We start from the raw sequence: 22,101 nt of genomic DNA, 5'->3' as shown, positions 1-22,101 counted from the left end.
TGTTGATGTTTTCGTCCCTACCAGTGAATGTGCGATAACTGTTTATCCGTCATCGGTGGTCCTGTTTACTAGCATGCGCGTTCACGGCAGGCTCCATTGTGGTGGGGGAGGAGCTGTGGAGGGAGGGCTGTAGCGCAGCAGAGAGCAAGGGGGAGTGACCTGTAAGCTGTGCTTGTTCAAATTTTCAGGCTAAGTCAACGTTTTCTAAAAGTTCCCTACTGCAGCTTTAATCTCTCAGTTCAGCAGGAACTAATAAACCCTCCTCAAATTTCATCATCAAGATCATATTTGATGCATTTGAACATGATTTTTCACAAAAGATGTATGGATAATCAAGTAAACCTAAGTTGCTTCAGTCCAGAAAATGATCATCTTGAAATATTACTAACATTATAAAGGTTATTCTTATATTTACTTAAAAATCCATAAAGATTTCACAGCAAAAAGTCACATGACCCACGAGCTGAAGGAACACGTTTTAAAATGATACTTGCCTTTTACTTGCTAAAAAAACTATAAACCATCAACCAGACAACAGAAGGCAAATAGTAGATTGTGTGCAACAGGTTTTTGATCATGTTGATAATTTAGATCAAATATGATACAGTAGGAATTAAAGGGTTAAAATAACATTATTCTAGTCTCAGTTAAGATTAATGTATGATCTTACATCAGTTTCTCCAGTTTACAGTGAGGATCCTTCAGTTCATCAGAGAGCAGCGTCAGACCTTCATCTCCTATTATATTCTCAGTCAGATCCAGTTCTCTGAGGTGTGAGTTTGATCTCAGAGCTGAAGCCAGAGCAGCACAACCTTCATCTGTGATCTCACAATCACCCAAACTGTAGAACAACGACACACACTTTAATCTCTCAGTTCAGCAGGAACTACACAACCACAGAGAGACTGAGATATTAAATATTAAGGGCCAGATTTACTAAACAGGGCAAATTATCATGAGAGTGCAATCCCATAAAAGCGCCGAGTGGAAAGCGCTGTCCCAAATGCTGTTGGGAGTGGAAAGTTCTGAGTTTGATCGACTGACGAAGTGGAAGTTAAAGAACAGAGTGAGTGAAGTAATGAAGTCAACAGAATGATCTAAACTGTTTTACATCTGATATACACATTTAGGTTAAACAGGGTCGCTGCACACTTTTTAAAGTCAAATTTAAGGCTTTATAAGACCTGAAGAAATCAAAATTAATACCTTACATTACGGGTGTGACAAAAATATCTCTCGATATTTTCAAAGTTCTGTTGATAATAATTAGATGATATTTCACTGACTGTGTTTTTGTACTGGTACCATGGCTGGTTTAGGCCTGTTGTTTACAGCAGACTCACAAAGATATTCATATTATTCATATTCTATGCAGTAGGGCTGTCCCCGACTATGGATTTTAATAGTCGAATCAGAATCGTCATGTCTTGCCTATAGTCGACTAATAGTCGAATCATGTGTATGGGGGTGGGGCTGGGGGCGGGGCTTTAACGTTTCAAAGCCGCGATGTACAGAAAATCACACAAAGATATATAAGAAAATGTATAAAAACATTTTTGATCAATAAAACTAAGAAATAACATAAATAACTCCAGAAAGGCCACACTGCAGATTTGCATTTCACATGCAAATCAAATTAAATCGGCTAAATTACCTGTGCAAGCAGGCCAGCCTACAGCACAACATCGATGCACCGAAGAAATAAACAATTAATTTACTAAATTAAATTAGAACAGAATATTCCTTTCTAATAAATAAAAATACAAAACGAAATAAATCAGAATCAAGTCACAAGATGAGGAGCAAATGTGTGCAAAATGCCTAAAGTGCAGGGGAACATATATTCAAAACACAAGCCAAAATAGTTAGATTAGATAACCCTGACAGATTAATAAATAAAATAAAAATAAAGAAATTATTAAAATAACGATAGTAGCCAGAATTTTCAACTTTGTCTTTTTAACTGCAGAAACAACAATAAATGCTAAACTGGAGAGGCAGTCTTTTTAGCTAAAAATGTTCACAGCATCCAAAAATAAAATTAGAACCGGCTGAAAAGTTTTGAAATCACTTGTAGGCCTACCTGATCGAGAGAACAAATCCTGAAAGTCTTTCACTCTGTCTGTGTCCGTTGGAGTCTTTTCAAATTGTGCGCGCAGATAAAATACATTCTAACGTGAAACCCAGTCTATGCGTGAAACATGTTAACGTTGGCCGGCAGAAGTGCGATCATGGTTTTCCTGATGCTAAATCCAGCCTTGGAGAATATCCTTTCTGATGGTGTACATCCACACTTTAGATTTTCTTATCCCAGACATTGTTAAAGATTTAAATCCTTGCCGCCAAGACGCTCCTCTGTCGGTCACGGATTGAAAGTGAAACTTAAATCTGTCACGGGGTGTTTGGATTTATTCACGCACGTTAAAAAATATTTATTAAAAGCTTCTTTCTTTGCAAATTTTTATATACAGCATTATCATAATAGGCTGAATATTAACATATTGACATAAAAGCTAGTTCTATGTGAAATCAGACATTGAGCGCCCTCATATAGCCAAAGTGGCATGATCCTCGTTTCATAACACCTCTGCGAAGATTCGACCGTGAGATCGGTAGTCGAATCAGGCTCCTCCTATCGAAGCATCGAATCTTCGACTATTCGGGGTCACCCCTACTATGCAGTGGTCAGTTCACAGCAGTGACAGAAATAAAATTTTTTATTAAGGGTCAATATTTGCCACCTTAAATTGATTTCCAGGGGCATTTTCACCTATAGATGGACATGTTTTCTAAACTTATTTAGAGATACTGTATGCATCACCTTTTATGTCAAATTCTAACATTCAAATTCAATTCTATTAGAATAATAACACAGTGCCACTGTTACCAGTCAAATCAAATCATTAAATCAAAATCCATCTTTGCAGTGCAGAGGAGACACAGAAGCGGCATTAATATATTTACACTCCATTTACAATTGCATAAATAAAGCCATGAGATTATTTTTTGGTCAATATTTAAATATGAAATTATTTCAAATTTTAATGTTTTAATTAAAGTGTATTTTAAATATGAATCTAAAAAATGTATGAAATCATTGTCCAGAAGTTACATTTTTTATTAATTTAAATAGAAATATTAGTAGTGAATGCGCTGCTTTTGAACACTTTTCCTGTGTCATGCTGTGTTTTAATGTTTTAGCCAGCGAGGATTGCTCGGCACATGATAATTCTGCTTTATATTCTGATCTAAATAGCAGATGTTCTGAGAAAATATTTCCACGCAAATAATGATCAATGATGAGCACTTGACTCCGTCTAAGCAGATTAGCAGCGACACAGGCGGTATAATGGCAGGCAATGAAGGACTCGCTCGCTGATGGAACGGTCCATTGGCCGGGTTGAATAAGTGCGCTGACTCAGTGCTGTACGATCTGCTGCACGCAGGAGCTGTTGGTGTCGAGCACAGACAGAGAGGAGCCCAATCATAACCACTGTCATGCTCTTCACACTATTAGGAAAATACTATTGTGTTTGAAGGATCGAAATGGAAGGAAACCGTAACGTTTTACATTTAAAATGTTTTGTCAGTGACGCTGAGTCAGACAATTATTTACACTGCAAAAATATATATATAATCCCCAGGACCAGAGTTGAGAACCACTGACATAAAATGCATATAAATATCAGTCGTCACTCTATATCTGCCAATAACATGTCTTAGTAAGATGATATTTAAATGCTTAGTTTTGATCAAAGCTCTGTAATTTTAAAACATATAATGTAATGCAATACAATGATGATTGAGAGATAAACTAATAAACTTCCCTCAAAAGCCTGATGATCATATTTGATAAATTTGAACATGATTTTTCACAAAAGATGTATGAATAATCAAGTAAACCTAAGTTGCTTCAGTGCAGAAAATGATCATCTTGAAATATTACTAACATTATAAAGGTTATTCTTATGTTTACTTAAAAATCCGTAAAGATTTCACAGCAAAAAGTCACATGACCCACGAGCTGAAGGGACACGTTTTAAAATTATACTTGCCTTTTACTTGCTAAAAAAACTATAAACCATCAACCAGACAACAGAAGGCAAGTAGTAGATTGTGTGCAACAGGTTTTTGATCATGTTGATAATTTAGATCAAATATAATACAGTAGGAATTAAAGGGTTAAAATAACATTATTCTAGTCTCAGTTAAGATTAATGTATGATCTTACCCCAGTTTCTCCAGTTTACAGTGAGGATCCTTCAGTTCATCAGAGAGCAGCGTCAGACCTTTATCTCTTATTATATTCTGAGTCAGATCCAGTTCTCTGAGGTGTGAGTTTGATCTCAGAGCTGAAGCCAGAGCAGCACAACCTTCATCTGTGATCTCACAACTCCTCAACCTGTAGAACAACGACACACACTTTAATCTCTCAGTTCAGCAGGAACTACACAACCACAGAGAGACTGAGATATTAAATACTTAATCTGTGTGGGTATAATGTTTTTATTACTTTTTTGTTGACTTTTGCTGTATTGTGTGTAAATTTCGATCTGAAAAAATATATAAAAGTAATATAAAAATAGGGAGAATAATCACTTTTTTAGATTTAGTTGTACAGTGATCCAAGAATTAATACTACCATTGACAACAGTTTCAGCTATATAAAGTATTTAAATGCAGTGTAAAGTTAAATTGTGTATTAAGAAATATTATTGTTTTAGTGGACTCAATTAAAACAAGTTCAGAGTACTCATAACTATTGTTTTTATAAACTTAATTGAATTGAGGTAATCGGTTTCCTCAAATGAAATGAGTTAGCTTAACTTGTTGGGTTTTACAGTGCTTATTTGATTGGTGAGTGATGTAGATGATTGTGACAGAGCACTGAAAGAACAAGCAGAGAGAGAGAGAGAGAGAGAGAGAGAGAGAGAGAGAGAGAGAGAGAGAGAGAGAGAGAGAGAGAGAGAGAGAGAGAGAGAGAGAGAGAGAGAGAGAGAGAGAGAGAGAGAGCGCACTCTCACAGTCTTCAAACTGTCTTGCTCTCTCTCGCTCCCTCGTGCATATTAATCAAAATCAATTGAGAATTGACACGATAGTAAGCATTCAGAGATTTTTTCCCTGAATTACAGCTGTGTGTGAATTGTGCTAAAAAACCCTTATCCTCTCTGAAAGCGTTCCGCACATTCAGCTGAAATAAAAAACACTTTGAATAAACAACAACAACAACAAAAAAACTATCCAGTGATTAAATGTTTTCTATGTTGACACAAATATTGTGCGATGTCCTAAACTGCCGGGATAATCACACAACGTGTGTTGTGGTCCGCTAATGACACAGGGATGGAAATTAGCACCCGCCACCAGCCAAATGCGGGTGATTTTGTGTTGTGGCGGGTAAACTCGCTTCACCTACCGGCCACCGTGGCGGGTAAATAAAAATAGCATACTGTTTCACATGGACGGCGGACACTTTTAGAGGAGGCACACCTTCAAAAAAATGTGGCATTACATCGAAGGTCAAAAAACGTTTTTTTAAAGAACGATGGAGAAAAGCAGACAATGGGGAGTCCCGAGATTGGTTAGTTTACGACGAGACAAGGTGGGCCTTAAATTAAAAACGTTAAATTAAAACCGTTATTCAATCACTGTTTAACCTAATAAAAATGACTGATAAAATAACAGATTAAAATATAAAATAAAATATAGATTTTAATAGCTTGATGCTCTTTAAATATTTTGTTGCATTGTAAAAAGTGTCGGTGCATAGGACGGACCTATCCGCGATCGCTCTCCATGGTTCTGACCAAAGAAGAGCGCTTTGGAATCTCCATTACGCATCATAACGTTGTCTCTTAGTGCGCTACGAAGACTCTTGAGGTATAACTTAACTAAAGGTACCTATACTACCACTAAAGGTATAGCCTACCATTGGCGTCTTCAGGGCTATCATCCACTCGCGAGGCAGAGGCGCTGGCGCCCTCCCAGCAACGGCGCTGTTCGCCGAGAAAGATATGATACATCATGAGATGCGCAAATATGTCTGGAGACACGTAAGACATGATTTTGACCACTTCATTGAGTTTTGTTTTGTAGAAAGGCTCTTTTTAAAAGATTTTCGTTTTGTATAAATTGTATCTTAATTTTGATCAATGTTTTATCAACGAATTGCCTGTATTTATAATAAATAAGAAGAAAATATATAGCAGACAATGTATTAAGGCGCCGGCATGATCACTTGCATTGCATGTGAACTGGAGAGCGCCGAAACTCAGCTTGTGCCTCATAGATTTGAGAAATATAGGCTATATATTACAGAAAGCTTGAAATGTCTACTTTTAAACGAAAATATTCAAAACCAAAAGAAATAGGCTCTCTGATTGTGAAATCCATATGAAATGTGCATTTCTCTCTGGCGTTCATGGCGAATCCGCAAAACACCAGTTTATTAATAAATAATTAAATGTCTCCTTGCTATTTTAGACACATTAATTTTCATTACTTTTACCGGTTCTTTGTGGCAAGCTTTATGCGTGCGGTCGTGCGCTTAAAGTGCGGCTATATTACGTAAACGCGCATTATCCTGTAGGCTATAGCCTATTTAAGCATAATTAAAATAATATATAGGGACGATTTGTCCACGAATGGCTTAAATGAACAACAACTAGTCGACTAGAATTTTTTTTTAAGTCGGAGGCATCCCTATTCCACATATTTTCGAACCAGGATCAGGCCATTCTGGGTTGAGCGAGCGACCTTGCGGAATGAGCGAGCTATTCAGAAATGCGCTCTCCACTCACGAGCTCTGATCGGAACAAACCCGTCTGCTGAATTTGCGCAGAAACATCAAGATAGACATAACCAGCTTTTTAAAATTTTTAAAACTAAACATTTAGACTATTTTAGCACAAATTATGATCTTATTGACGATTTTTTATAGTTCTTGACAAAATTAGAATATATAAACTTTTTTTTTTTTTTGAAGACAAGTTTTGGGTGGGCCTGTTGAAAAGTGAAGTGGGTGGGCCTACTAACGCACCCATAATGCCTTGCCTGGTGTGTGTATAAGAACGAAAGAGAAAATGTCAGTATTTAATTGAGACTTGAGATTAAATAAACTGCTTAAGTATTGTAGATCTTGTAGTATTAATTTTCACATGCAGTTACACATTGTAGGTTAAAAACAAGAAAGTGGCTGGTAAAAACATTGAGTGGCTGGTAGATTTTTAAATCCACCAGCCACAGTGGCCTGTGGACAAAAAAGTTAATTTCCATCCCTGTAATGACACGTCCGATTCACAAACTAATGATTCCTTGAACCGATTCACCATTTAATGAATGGTTAAAACAACTGATCTGTCCAACACTGAACTCACGAGACTTATGAATCGGTGTATAACAAATCGGTAACACTTTACTATGGTTCCATTTATTAAACTCTAGTTAACTATATTAGTTAACATTAACTATTGATAAACTGCACTTCTACAGCATTTATTAATCTTTATTAATGTTAATTTCACCATTTACTAGTAGCCTACATTATTGAAATCAAAAGTTGTATTTGTTAACATTAGTTAGCCTAATGCAAATGCACTGAAGTAACATGAACAAACAATGAACAGCTGTATTTTTATTAACTAAGATTAACAAAGATGAATAAATACAGTAACAAATGTATTGCTCGTTCATGTTAGTCAGCTTAATACATTAACTAATGTAAACAAAACAAACCAGTGGTAAAAATCACAGCTTTATAATTAAAAAAATTTAAAAAAGAGGGCAAGAAAGGATGACAGTGTCGGTCGGCCACCACTGAAGACCAATTTTGACCCCTTAGCAAACAAGCAATTGCGCCTTCTTTAGAAAGTTAACTAGTCGCAAGTTTGCGGTAAAATGCAGTTGGGTTGTCGAGGTCAAGAGACTATAAGCTGTGAATCAAATAAACTTATTATTAACCCCCCAACCCCATCTGACATGGAACAACACTCCGCCCCGCCACCCGGCCACCACAAATTGCTTCCTAATCTGTGGGAAACACTAAAGACGATATTTAAATGCTTAGTTTTATGATCAAAGCTCTGTAATTTTAAAACATATAATGTGATGCAATACAATGATGATTGAGAGATGAACTAATAAACCTTCCTCAAAAGCCTGATGATCATATTTGATACATTTGAACATGATTTTTCACAAAAGATGTATGAATAATCTAGTAAACCTAAGTTGCTTCAGTGCAGAAAATGATCATCTTGAAATATTACTAACATTATAAAGGTTATTCTTATGTTTACTTAAAAATCCGTAAAGATTTCACAGCAAAGTCACATGACCCACGAGCTGAAGGGACACGTTTTAAAATGATACTTGCCTTTTACTTGCTAAAAAACTATAAACCATCAACCAGACAACAGAAGGCAAATAGTAGATTGTGTGCAACAGGTTTTTGATCATGTTGATAATTTAGATCAAATATGATACAGTAGGAATTAAAGGGTTAAAATAACATTATTCCTGTCCCAGTTAAGATTAATGTATGATCTTACCTCAGTTTCTCCAGTTTACAGTGAGGATCCTTCAGTTCATCAGAGAGCAGCGTCAGACCTTTATCTCCTATTATATTCTCAGTCAGATCCAGTTCTCTGAGGTGTGAGTTTGATCTCAGAGCTGAAGTCAGAGCAGCACAACCTTCATCTGTGATCTCACAATCACCCAACCTGTAGAACAACGACACACACTTTAATCTCTCAGTTCAGCAGGAACTACACAACCACAGAGAGACTGAGATATTAAATACTAAGGGCCAGATTTACTAAACAGGGCAAATTATCGTGAGAGTGCAATCCCATAAAAGCGCTGATGGAAGTGGAAAGTTCTGAGTTTGATCAACTGACGAAGTGGAAGTTAAAGAACAGAGACTCAGCCGGATAATTTCCATAAAGACCAACACAATCTACCAGACGCGAACACCTCCGTGAAGTTGGCACCCCATAAAACGAAATAATCTCCAAAACTATGCCATTCGTTTGTTCTGATTTGTGCCGCAAAAACAAATGTTTGTGCTGGTTTGGTGTTTGAGATATTGAACATTATTTTTTTGGTTGTGTGACGTCACTCTCCACCCCATGCTGTTCAAATCGCTCCAAACCGGTGCCAATCGTTTGTGCCGTTAAAACAAACACTGTATCTATTTTCCTTTCGCAGATATAGCTAATTTAACTCGGGAGCTGTGACGTCACTCTCCACCCCATTTCGTCTAAATCGCACAAAAACTGTGTCGTTCGTTTGTGCCGGTTTGTGCCGTTACGATGAACATTGTATCTTTTTCCTCTCCTTAGAAATAACACATTGGATTCAGGACAGTGACGTCACTCTCCACCCCATGCCGTCCAAATCGCCCCAAACCGGTGTCGCTCGTTTGTGCTGTTGAAAGAACCATCATAAATTATTCGATTCTTTAGACATCACAAAATCATTTTTGATTAGTGATGTCACGCAAGCAAGCCGCGCTCTCCATCCATCTCGTCTACAAACCCGTCTGGGTCGTTTGTGCTCGCACAGGGCCGCTGATGTCATTGTTCTTTAGATATGGGAATGTTTTATTTTAGATTTGTGCTAGATATTGACATTTGGTCTTTATATAATCACCAATGCACTATGATATGTAATGTACTGTCACTAGGACCTGTGTGACTGATGCTTTAATTTTGTATTAAGATAAAATAAAATAACCAATTTTTTTATTTTTTTATTGTGTAGTGTCTTAAGTTTTCTAAATACTTTTAACAGCTTACAGACATTTAAAGTCTTTCTGCCCCCTTAAAAAATATATCAGTCAGATTAAGATTTACTAAGAATCCTTTTGTGAACTAAATCAACTAATTCATTACAAAAGAGCTCGAAAAAACAACACATTCTCCAGTTATAAGAAAAGTAGCAATAACTGAACTTGGCCAGTACAGGATGGGTGACAATCTTTTCTGTGAATTAGTAAAATTTTAGTCTGTTGTTCACATTGTAAAGTTAATTATATGACTTCAGAGGATTAAATTGAACACCTTTGCCACTTGTATATTGCTTTCTGTCATTTCCTCTGTATAACTTCAAGCTTTTTGCCATGAAATGTACATTGCTGTACATATCTTAACTAATAACTTAATGTATTTTATGGCATGGCATAAGAATGTCATAGGTCTACTTTTATTAATGCGACCAATGGACGATCATTTGGACATGATACATTTACCGGATTGCCCAAGATTAATATTGTGTCTATCAATTTCTTATTTGTTAAAATGATCCTGTAAATTGTATTGACCTGCACACATGATTTTAGTAATTTTTTTGTATTTTATCTCAGAGCACATGCTTACCTTTTTCACAGCCAGATGCCCAGTTTTGTTTTCCCACTATGCAGTGCTTAGGGTAAACAAATGTTTTTAAGGGGGCAGAAAGATTTTAAATGTCCGTAAGCTGTTAACACTATTCAGAAAACTTAAGACACTACACAATAAAAAAAATAAAAAAATTGGTTATTTTATTTTATTTTATTTTATTTTAATACAAAGTTAAAGCATCAGTCACACAGGTCCTAGTGACAGTACATTACATATCATAGTGCATTGGTGATTATATAAAGACCAAATGTCAATATCTAGCACAAATCTAAAATAAAAAATTCCCATATCTAAAGAACAATGACATCAGCGGCCCTGTGCGAGCACAAACGACCCAGACAGGTTTGTAGACGAGATGGATGGAGAGCGCGGCTTGCTTGCGTGACGTCACTAATCAAAAAAGATGTTGGTTTTTGTGTTGATTTGTCTTTTTTTTTCGCTTTAATGTCTTGTCGATATATTTAGTGGTATTGTCTTTACTGTTTTGTGTGATTTTATTTTTTTTATGTTTTTGGGTTGTGTGTGTAATATGTGCTAAATTGTGGGGGAAAAAATAAGATTTTGTAATGTCTAAAGAATGTCATAATTTATGATGTTTCTTTCTACGGCACAAACCGGCACAAACGAACGACACAGTTTTTGTGCGATTTAAACGAAATGGGGTGGAGAGTGACGTCACAGCTCCCGAGTTAAATTAGTTATATCTGCGAAAGGAAAATAGATACAGTGTTTGTTTTAACGGCACAAATCAGCACAAACGAATGGCATAGTTTCGGAGATTATTTCGTTTTATGGGGTGCCAACTTCATGGAGGTGTTAGCGTCTGTTTTTTTTGGACAGTTAATAATGGCGCAAACACCAGCGGCCTGATGCATAAACGTTGCATACACACAAAAAAGCATTGAAATGCACATATCAGGATTTATAAAAAATAAACTAGGCATAAATATGTGCGCACCGTACAGACACTCTAGACCAGGGGTCGGCAAGTAACTTTGGCCACGGGCCAATATTTTTTTTAGCCAGTAGATGGCGGGCCAGCTACATGGAGTAGGCCTATGGATACAAATTAAATACTCTTATATAGGCCTATAATTGTGGAATATGATGTGTCCGTCACCGTCCGTGGATCATTCATTCAATCTTTTTTTTTTTCAAATTAAAACCAAAAATAAAAAAATGAAAAACGACTTGTTTTTCCATTATTTATTTCCTGAACTGAAATGAAAAAAAAAAAAACGAATAAGGACGGGTTTTCTGATTTTCTGATTGTGCTCAGATCAAAAATAGAAAAAATGAATTACTGGATTAGACAAATTTAAATTTTGATTTTTAATTTTTAATTTAACACCTTATGCATATATCAAGGAAATCATTTTAAACAGATCAAGTACTATTGTGGTAACAGATTACAGCCATTTTAATAAAGGTGTGAATAGCAATCATGCCTCATTCCGTACAGTCCGACTTTTGAACTTTATTTCTAGGAGGTCTGAGACTGCGCGGGACTGTTTTTTTTTCCGTCCCGCTCCCACAAGGTTCTATTCAGCAACCGCTTAAAATATACTCGGTGTTCACCCGCTTTATTTCCCCACCTGACGGGTCCACAAAATTTAGATCTCGTTTCCATAATCTCACATTCAAATGTCTCTAACGGAAAGAAGGAGATTAAGTAGCCTATAATAATTATAAATGCTATAAAAAAATTGTGTTCGTGTCAATATAAATAGTAGGCTATTTTAACATTGTACTGTCAGCAGAGAAAAAAAATGCCACAGAAAAAAAAGAAAGAAATATAAATAACATAAATTAAATAGGACAAAGCCTATCACTCAAATTTCTAAGCAACATAAACGAAAATCATATTGCCCTACTGACGAAATGAAGTAGGCTATTTTCTGCCGAACTATTTCAAACATCCTTGCAAAAAAAGAATGTTGTTGACTGACAATGGTTTCAGTACCAAACAGCTCCTCAGAGCTAGGTGTACAGGTGGTCAGAATTAAGTGCGGATACGCTGTCAAAAGATGTCGGAAGTGCGAGTGGGCTATTGTCAGTCAGACCGCCCGCTCTGTCCAAAGTACACCAGAGTTCTGACCGCTAACGTCTTTTGACGCGCGAATGGACACAAAGTGGTCAAGCGTATAACTAGACACGGCAGGCGCGAATTTGACGCGCTATTCGCGTCCGGTGTGAACGCACAGTTATACTTTCAAATGTAATCCCGCGCCGCATGATTCCCTATGGGTGTTTCACACAGTATGCGGCGGTGAAATCGCCGCGCGACTACGGCTTTTCTCAAGTAGTGGAAGAGTTTTGTGCAGCATTTAGGACTTCCAAAATAATCGCCAGTTGCCGTTCCCTGCTCTAGACCGTGCGTACACACTCTTTTACTAAAATATCAGTCGTCACTCTATATCTTATAAGATGATAAGATGATATTAGTCTTAGTAAGATAATATTTAAATGCTTTGTTTTATGATCAAAGCTCTGTAATTTTAAAACATATAATGTAACGCAATACAATGATGATTGAGATATGAACTAATAAACCTTCCTCAAAAGCCTGATGATCATATAATTGATCATTTAGATCAAATATAATACAGTGGGAATTAAAGGGTTAAAATAACATTATTCTAGTCTCAGTTAAGATTAATGTATGATCTTACTCCAGTTTCTCCAGTTTACAGTGAGGATCCTTCAGTTCATCAGAGAGCAGCGTCAGACCTTTATCTCCTATTATATTCCATGACAGATCCAGTTCTCTGAGGTGTGAGTTTGATCTCAGAGCTGAAGCCAGAGCAGCACAACCTTCATCTGTGATCTTACACCCCAACAACCTGTAGAACAACGACACACACTTTAATCTCTCAGTTCAGCAGGAACTACACAACCACAGAGAGACTGAGATATTAAATACTAAGGGCCAGATTTACTAAACAGGGCAAATTATCGTGAGAGCGCAATCCCATAAAAGCACCGATGGGAGTGGAAAGTTCTGAGTTTGATCGACTGACGAAGCGGAAGTTAAAGAACAGAGACTCAGCCGGATCATTTCCATAAAGACCAACACAATCTACCAGTTAGCGTCTGGTTTCAGACCTGCTGTTTTTGGGTGGATAAAACTTTGTGAATATTACATATAATGCTATTTTTGTCTTCATTTATAAATATTTTATATGTATGAATATATAGCCATACATGGTCAATTCATATATTGCAGTATATTGCAGAATATAAGCACTAGTTTGCCATATATGGAAATGTATTATGTAATATATCACATTATATTTTGCAGTATTTTACCATATATTTTTGTTCTGTAAGGGTGTTTACACTGCAAAAAAAAAAAAAAAAAAAAACCAGGACCAGAGTTGAGAACCACTGATGTAAAATGCATATAAATATCAGTCGTCACTCTATATCTGCCAATAACATGTCTTAGTAAGATGATATTTAAATGCTTAGTTTTATGATCAAAGCTCTGTAATTTTAAAACATATAATGTAACTGTCACGAACTGAGCCGTGACGTGCTCACGAGACAGCAGCCAGCCAAACGCCGGCACTAACATTCAAGCTGTCTTGCCGCTATTCTCCGTGTCATATCACTGTCATTGCCGTTTGCTGTTCTTTTACTGGTGCACTATTTACAATGTCATTTTACCACAGTTTGCCATAAATGCCAGCTAGCATGCAATGTTGTTTGGGGTGCAGGGAAAGGCCTACCGGCATTCTTAAATAGCAAATGTTTGTGCATGATCCCCAAGCATATATTACACGAACTATACATTGTCATTTTATCGCCCATCTGTATTAACGTCTTTTGGTATCAAGTAATGAAAATATACACACTGGCTGTCAAACTTCTTATTTATTTAGTTAAAGCTTTGTAATTACAACAATGTACACACAGGGGCGGATTAAGGTTGTCAGGGGCCCCTAGGCTGCTCTGAGGCCCCGAGTAGACTTTAGTAATTTACGTTTTTGTGCTCCACTTTCATGCTTTCTTTCAGCCATTCTGCCACTATGTCGTCCAGCAATAGCAGTGACGTAAATGAAAATGATTGACATGATTTGACCAGCAGCAGCTGATTGGATAACCAATTCACATCTACCCAATCACCTGCTTGTTTTTTTTTAAATGTTTCTTATGGGCCAATTAGGGTCTTCTTTTGTTCGCGCCCTGACAGGCCCATCAAAAACTTTTCTTCAAAAAAAAAATATATATATTTTTAATATGTTCTAATTTTGTCAAGAATTATAAAAAATCGGCAATAAGCTCATCATTTGTGCTAAAATAGTCTAAATATTAGTTTAAAAAATTTTTTTTTAAAAAGCTGGTTATGTCTAACCTGTCTTTGATGTTTCTGTGCAAGTTCAGCAGACAGTGGTTCGGGTTTGTTCCGATCAGAGCATGTGAGCGGAGAGCGCATTTCTGAATATTCCGCTTGCTCATTCCGCTCAGGGTCGCTCGCTCAACCCAGAATGGCCTGCAAATATGTGGAATATGGGCTGCCTCCGACTAAAGTTTTTTTCTAGTCGACCTAGTAGTTGTTCATTTAAGCCATTCGTGGACAAATCGCCCCTTTATATTAATTTAATTACTTAGGCTATATAGGCTACCAGATAGATGAGCGTTTACATAATATAGCCGCACTCAAGCGCACGACCACAAGGAGACATTTATTAATTATTTATTAATAAACTGGTGTTTTCTGTGTCGCAGTAAAGATGAAGTTGATGATGTGGTCTCGCCATGAACACCAAAAAGAAATGCACATTTCATATTACATATTCAGAGAGTAGGCTAGCCTATTTATTTTAGTTTTTAATATTTTCCTTTAAAAGTAGACATTTCAAACTTTCTATAATAGATAGCCTATATTTCTCAAATCTGTGAGGCACAAGCTGAGTTTCGGCGCCCTCCAGTTCACATGCAATGCAAGTGATCGTGTCGGCGCCTTATTACACTGTCTGCTATATATTTGCTTGTTATTTAATAAATACAGGCAAATTGTTGATAAAACATTGATCAAAATTAAGATACAATTTATACAAAACGAAAATCTTTTAAAAAAGAGACTACAAAACAAAACTTAATGAAGTGGTCAAAATGTTTTACCCATGTCTCCAGACATATTGCACATCTCATGATGTATCATATCTTTCTCATGCTGCATGCTCACTTTCATAATCAACATTGATTAAATTAAAAAACATAATTACGTCACATATTTTCCAACCCAGCCCTCGGCCCTGTTGCAACAGTCGTTGTTTAGGTACCTTAAACGCGCACGTACAGTCTCGGAGTCATCGCTGCAACCAGGAAATGAAGAGAGCTGAGACCCACATCATCACCTACATCTTCGTCTCTGCCACCCCAGGATGCTAGCGCGACCAACGCCATTGCTAGGAGGGCGCCAGCGCCTCTGCCTCTCAGCGCCTCTGCCTCGCGAGTGGATGATAGCCCTGAAGACGCCTAGCAATGGTTTAACCTTTAGTTAAGTTATACCTTAAGAGTCTTCGTAGCGCGCTAAGAGACAGCGAGCGTTATCGGGAAACGCAGCCCAGGAATGATGCTTATGATGCGTAATGGAGATTCCAAAGCGCTCTTCTTTGGTCAGAACCACGGAGAGCGATCGCGGATAGGTCCGTCCTATGCACCGAAACTTTTTTACAATGCAACAAACCCAGCCAGCAATGACATGTGGGGCCCAGATGGGTTAAGTTCGGGTTCCATGGGTACTGTGTGGGCATGGGCTTTGGCTGGGTGAAATCAGCGGGTCCCATGTAGGTTTTGTAGTATGAGTCCCACATAGGAAGCCCATATGAGCTGATTACATGGGCCCCATAAGGGACAGGCATGGGCCAATTGGGCATGGGTTTGAACTGAGAACACATATATGGGTCCTGCATAGCATATTTATGGGCCAAGTGGGCATGGGTTTGATCTGGGAACACATATATGGGTCTTGCATGGCATATTTATGGTCCAAGTGGGCATGGGTTTGAACTGGGAATGCATATATGGGTTCTGCATAGAATTTTTATGAGCCAAGTGGGCATGGGTTTGAACTGGGAACACATATATGGGTCCTGCATGGTTTATTTATGGGCCAAGTGGGCATGTGTTTGATCTGGGAACACATATATGGGTCCTGCATGGCATTTTTATGGGCCAAGTGGCCATGGGTTTGAACTGGGAACACATATATGGGTCCTGCATAGAATTTTTCTGGGCCAAGTGGCCATGGGTTTGAACTGGGAACACATATATGGGTCCTGCATGGTATATTTATGGGCCAAGTGGGCATGGTTTTGATCTGGGAACACATATATGGGTCTTGCATGACATATTTATGTGCCGAGTGGGCATGGGTTTGATCTGGTAACACATATATGGGTCCTGCATGGCATTTTTATGAGCCAAATGGCCATGGGTTTGAGCTAGGAACACATATATGGGTCCTGCATAGAATTTTTCTGGGCCAAGTGGCCATGGGTTTGAACTAGGAACACATATATGGGTCCTGCATAGAATTTTTCTGGGCCAAGTGGCCATGGGTTTGAACTGGGAACACATATATGGGTCCTGCATGGTATATTTATGGGCCAAGTGGGCATGGTTTTGATCTGGGAACACATATATGGGTCTTGCATGACATATTTATGTGCCGAGTGGGCATGGGTTTGATCTGGTAACACATATATGGGTCCTGCATGGCATTTTTATGAGCCAAGTGGCCATGGGTTTGAACTGGGAACACATATATGGGTCCTGCATAGAATTTTTCTGGGCCAAGTGGCCATGGGGTTTGAACTGGGAACACATATATGGGTCCTGCATGGTATATTTATGGGCCAAGTGGGCATGGTTTTGATCTGGGAACACATATATGGGTCTTGCATGACATATTTATGTGCCGAGTGGGCATGGGTTTGATCTGGGAACACATATATGGGTCCTGCATGGCATTTTTATGGGCCAAGTGGCCATGGGTTTGAACTGGGAACACATATATGGGTCCTGCATGGTATATTTATGGGCCAAGTGGGCATGGTTTTGATCTGGGAACACATATATGGGTCTTGCATGACATATTTATGTGCCGAGTGGCCATGGGTTTGAACTGGGAACACATATATGGGTCCTGCATGGTATATTTATGGGCCAAGTGGGCATGGTTTTGATCTGGGAACACATATATGGGTCTTGCATGACATATTTATGTGCCGAGTGGGCATGGGTTTGATCTGGGAACACATATATGGGTCCTGCATGGCATTTTTATGGGCCAAGTGGCCATGGGTTTGAACTGGGAACACATATATGGGTCCTGCATAGAATTTTTCTGGGCCAAGTGGCCATGGGTTTGAACTGGGAACACATATATGGGTCCTGCATGGTATATTTATGGGCCAAGTGGGCATGGTTTTGATCTGGGAACACATATATGGGTCTTGCATGACATATTTATGTGCCGAGTGGGCATGGGTTTGATCTGGGAACACATATATGGGTCCTGCATGGCATTTTTATGGGGCCAAGTGGCCATGGGTTTGAACTGGGAACACATGGGTCCTGTTAATTGATTGATTGGTTAATGAGTATGCTCCCAATTATTGTGGATTCCTCTCAGGTGTGTTTCCCATATGGAAAAGGTTTGCTAAAAACACCTGTGATTCTTATATGTTCCAACAGAATATTGTAAGGGACATATATGCTGCAAAAACCACATATATAAATTGCATAATATTAATGTATTTTTAATCATATTATGTCATATATGTCCTACATACAACTAAAGCCATATAGATTTTCATGATGTAAAAACATAGGAAAATAATGCTAATTTAATATGAATGTCCAGCATGGACGTGTATAAAACAGTGCAGTTTACCAATCAGTATAAGGCTGTACTTATCTTGTCCTAAGTCAAGCCCTATGCCTGTAGTCAATCATGGTTACTGTATATACTGTATAATCAGCCTTAGATGAAACACAACATTTAAACTACACACACAAGCACACATTTATTAGAGTGTGTTCTACAAGATACAGTTGCATATTTCACATATCGATAGTTTTCATTTTAAATCCTGCATCACCAGATTTCATTTTCATTTGTGACAATTTCTCTAAACTTTATCACAGTACTACTATACAACAGTTCTATTCTTAACCTACAAACATAAAACTTTCCTAAATGTCGAAATGATTCGTATGCGTATCACTCTAAAAAATAATTCAGTGGCTTAGTAAATATCACATTAATAATTAACTTTATTAACTTAATAAAATCTCTGAATATCATTTACTTGATAGTTTGAGTTGAACATACTGGAATAATTGACTAAAACTCCAACAATTAATTTTTTCTGAAATTTACAGTTATATCTAAGTTTGAAGTTTTTCACTAAAATAATTTAGTATTTGACTAACCAATTATTTATTTAAAATACACTGAGCTAATATATTTGTGAAATTTCCATCACAATATTTGAGAATGTATAATTAAACTAATCTGTTTCAAGAACCACAAATATTACTTAGATAAAATCAATATTATTAATATAATTTAACACGCATAAGAAATTGATTAAGTTTACTCAATTAAAACAATGCACCCCTCCCCCACCCTCTGACGTGACGACAGCTCAACGGTTGAGTGAGCGCGCGCTGTTTGAACTCTCTCACTCTCTCCAGTCCAGCACAGTTCTCCGAGTCCTCTTCTCTTCCCAGCGGCGCAGAATTGGTGCATTTCCTCTGTGAAATTCAGGTGTGTGTATGTTTTATTTTATCTGTATAATCATTAATGTACTTTAAATCATTTTATTTAATGCGAAAGAACATACAGAGACGCAAACGAGTTAAACGAGTGTCGACTCGCGCCTGTCTTTTCGCATGATTGGTAACGCCTTGCATAAAAAACACACGACTATATTCCTAAAGATAAAGAATATAACTAATTTGGATGATAAACTGTCCTCAGAACTGTGCACTGTTTGTTTATTGGCAGGTGATTGAGTCAGTCGCGTCGCAGCATCTCTCGGCCGTGAGTGACGCAGGACGGCGGTGTAAAGTTAGAGGTTCCCCCGCAGTGGCGAGTCCATCTCCGGCACGGGAAACAGCGCTGATCCGGTGGATATTGGATAACAGACCGGTTGATTACACTTGAATTACTTGAAAGTTTAGGCCTAAAAGTTTAATTTTTACTTCGAAAATGTTTCTTTCATTAGTTTAAATGTAGGCAATATTGTATACGTGTTAAAAATAGTATAACATATGCTGTATTGCTGTAGGCTAACGTTACTCCTCGACAATAAAGGCCAATGTCATGTAGTTATACCGGTGGTTGTATGGAATATTTTTACAAAGGTTTAGAGGAAATAAAAAAGTTAACATTACTGGCATATAAACACAGTTAATATTACTCATAAATATTTGTTTTTAAATGTTTCCCCCCCAATTATTTCTACTCAATTTTATTTGTTAATGTACCAAATGCAGTTACTCAGATCTATTTAATTTGTTTTACTTACATTTACTCAGTTAATACAGTGTATGTAATTGATTTCACTGCTAAAAAAATCTAATCAATATTCTAAGTGTAAAAATGTTATACCAAAAAAATGGAGTAAATCATATTAAAGGGTTAGTTCACCCAAAAATGAAAATTATGTCATTAATGACTCACCCTCATGTCGTTCCAAGCCCGTAAGACCTCCGTTCATTTTCGGAACACAGTTTAAGATATTTTAGATTTAGTCCGAGAGCTTTCTGTCCTTCCATTGAAAATGTATGTACACTATACTGTCCATGTCCAGAAAGGTAATAAAGACATCATCAAAGTAGTCCATGTGACATCAGTGGGTTAGTTAGAATGTTTTGATGCATCAAAAATACATTTTGGTCCAAAAATAACAAAAAATACAACTTTATTCAGTATTGTATTCTCTTCTGGGTCTGTTGTCAATCCAGGTTCACGACTCCGCAGTGACGCTGCTGACGTGTTATCTGGTGCGTCCGAGCTTCGTTTACAGACGCTCACTGTAAACAAAACAATCTTCGCAAACATGTCTACGGATTTCGACACAGAGGAACAATGTAGAATAGCTTGAATACAGCGTGCGTCTCCCTCAGACTGTAAACGAAGCTCGGGCGCACCAGATAACACGTCAGCAGCGTCTTACGTCAGCAGCGTAGTCGGAGTCGTGAACGAGGATTGACAACAGACCCAGAAGAGAATACAATGCTGAATAAAGTCGTAGTTTTTGTTATTTTTGGACCAAAATGTATTTTCGATGCTTCAAAACATTCTAACTAACCCACTGATGTCACACGAACTACTTTGATGATGTTTTTATTGCCTTTCTGGACATGGACAGTATAGTGTACATACATTTTCAATGGAAGGACCGAAAGCTCTCGGACTAAATCTAAAATATCTTAAACTGTGTTCCGAACATGAACGGAGGTCTTACGGGCTTGGAACGACATGAGGGTGAGTCATTAATGACATAATTTTCATTTTTGGGTGAACTAACCCTTTAAAAGTTTTTAGAGTGCATCACCACCAGAGTTCATGTCACATATTCCAGCCAATTTTCAACATTTTAATCACTGTTCTAGAAACATATTTGACTCAACTTTGTTCATTTGCAATATGTTATGATTTGTTCACAAACAACAGGCCCAGACAGTTCACAATTAATGTAAATACTCATTGCTTTATAACTGCTCTTTCAAACCCTGTAGGAAAATTAACAGTCTTCATAAAGATCAGTGATATTCTGACAGTAATCCTCGAACCGGCTTCTGCACTGTACAATTTAAAGGGATACTCCACTTTAAAATGAAAATTTTGTCATCATATACTCACCCTCATGTTTCAATCCTGTATGAATTTCTTTCTTCTGCTGAACAGAAAGGAAGATATTTAGAAGAATGTCAGTAACCAGACAGTTTATGGAAGTCAATGAGACCAGAAACTGTCTGGTTACTGACATTCTTCTAAATATCTTCCTTTCTGTTCAGCAGAAGAAAGAAATTCATACAGGTTTGAAACAACATGAAGGGTGAGTATATGTTGACAGAATTTTCCTTTTAAAATGGAGTATCCCTTTAAAAAATTGGCAACTGCATATAAGTGAATCAGATGTTGGTCATCAAAACATGAAATCTGTATGAAACACATAAATAAATGACACAAAATGTGTATAAATTCTATATGACTTTAATTTGAATAGCATTTGATTCAATATAAGAACTTTAAATAATTTATATATGACAGGGTTTCCGCGGGGTCGTAAAAGGTAGTAAATTAAATTATGCCAAATTAAGGCCAGTAAAAAGTAGTAAACGTCATCTGACGAGGTAGTAAATTTCCGAAGCCCCATCTAACTGGGTCTATATCATGGGTGTCCAAACTTCGGCCTTTTTATTGGCCTGCAGCCAGGGTCCGAAATTAACACCCGCCAAGCGCCAAGTGCGGTTAGATTTTCCGTTTGGCGAGTAAATCTCAAAAGGCTATCCGCCACACTGGCGGGTGAATGTTCATCATACCAAAATAGTAATAAAAAAATATTACAATTGCCTTTTGTAATGTTATGATGCCTGGAAATTAGTTAAAATCTCCTGCGAATCTAGAGCGAGCGAGCGAGCAAAAGCGCGCATGCAAACCGTGTAGCGAGCG

The 22,101-nt window shown here is 37.5% G+C and overlaps 1 protein-coding gene across 1 annotated transcript in view; it reads right to left on the bottom strand.

Moving 5' to 3' along the window:
* Positions 1-22,101, bottom strand: part of LOC309494997 (uncharacterized protein) — a 730,899-nt gene that overhangs the window by 552,834 nt on the left and 155,964 nt on the right. The window contains exons 16-18 of the mRNA XM_082164514.1: positions 13,073-13,243; positions 8,550-8,720; positions 4,232-4,402 (exon numbers count right to left, since the gene is read on the bottom strand). Coding sequence (XP_082020640.1) covers positions 4,232-4,402; positions 8,550-8,720; positions 13,073-13,243 — 513 coding nt within the window. The remainder of the gene's footprint in view (positions 1-4,231; positions 4,403-8,549; positions 8,721-13,072; positions 13,244-22,101) is intronic.

This window comes from Leuciscus leuciscus, assembly GCF_965113295.1.
Source record: "Leuciscus leuciscus genome assembly, chromosome: 3".
NCBI classification, from domain to species: domain Eukaryota; kingdom Metazoa; phylum Chordata; class Actinopteri; order Cypriniformes; family Leuciscidae; genus Leuciscus; species Leuciscus leuciscus.
Note: the sequence above shows the minus strand (reverse complement) of the source record. Positions and strands in the feature narration are given on the sequence as shown.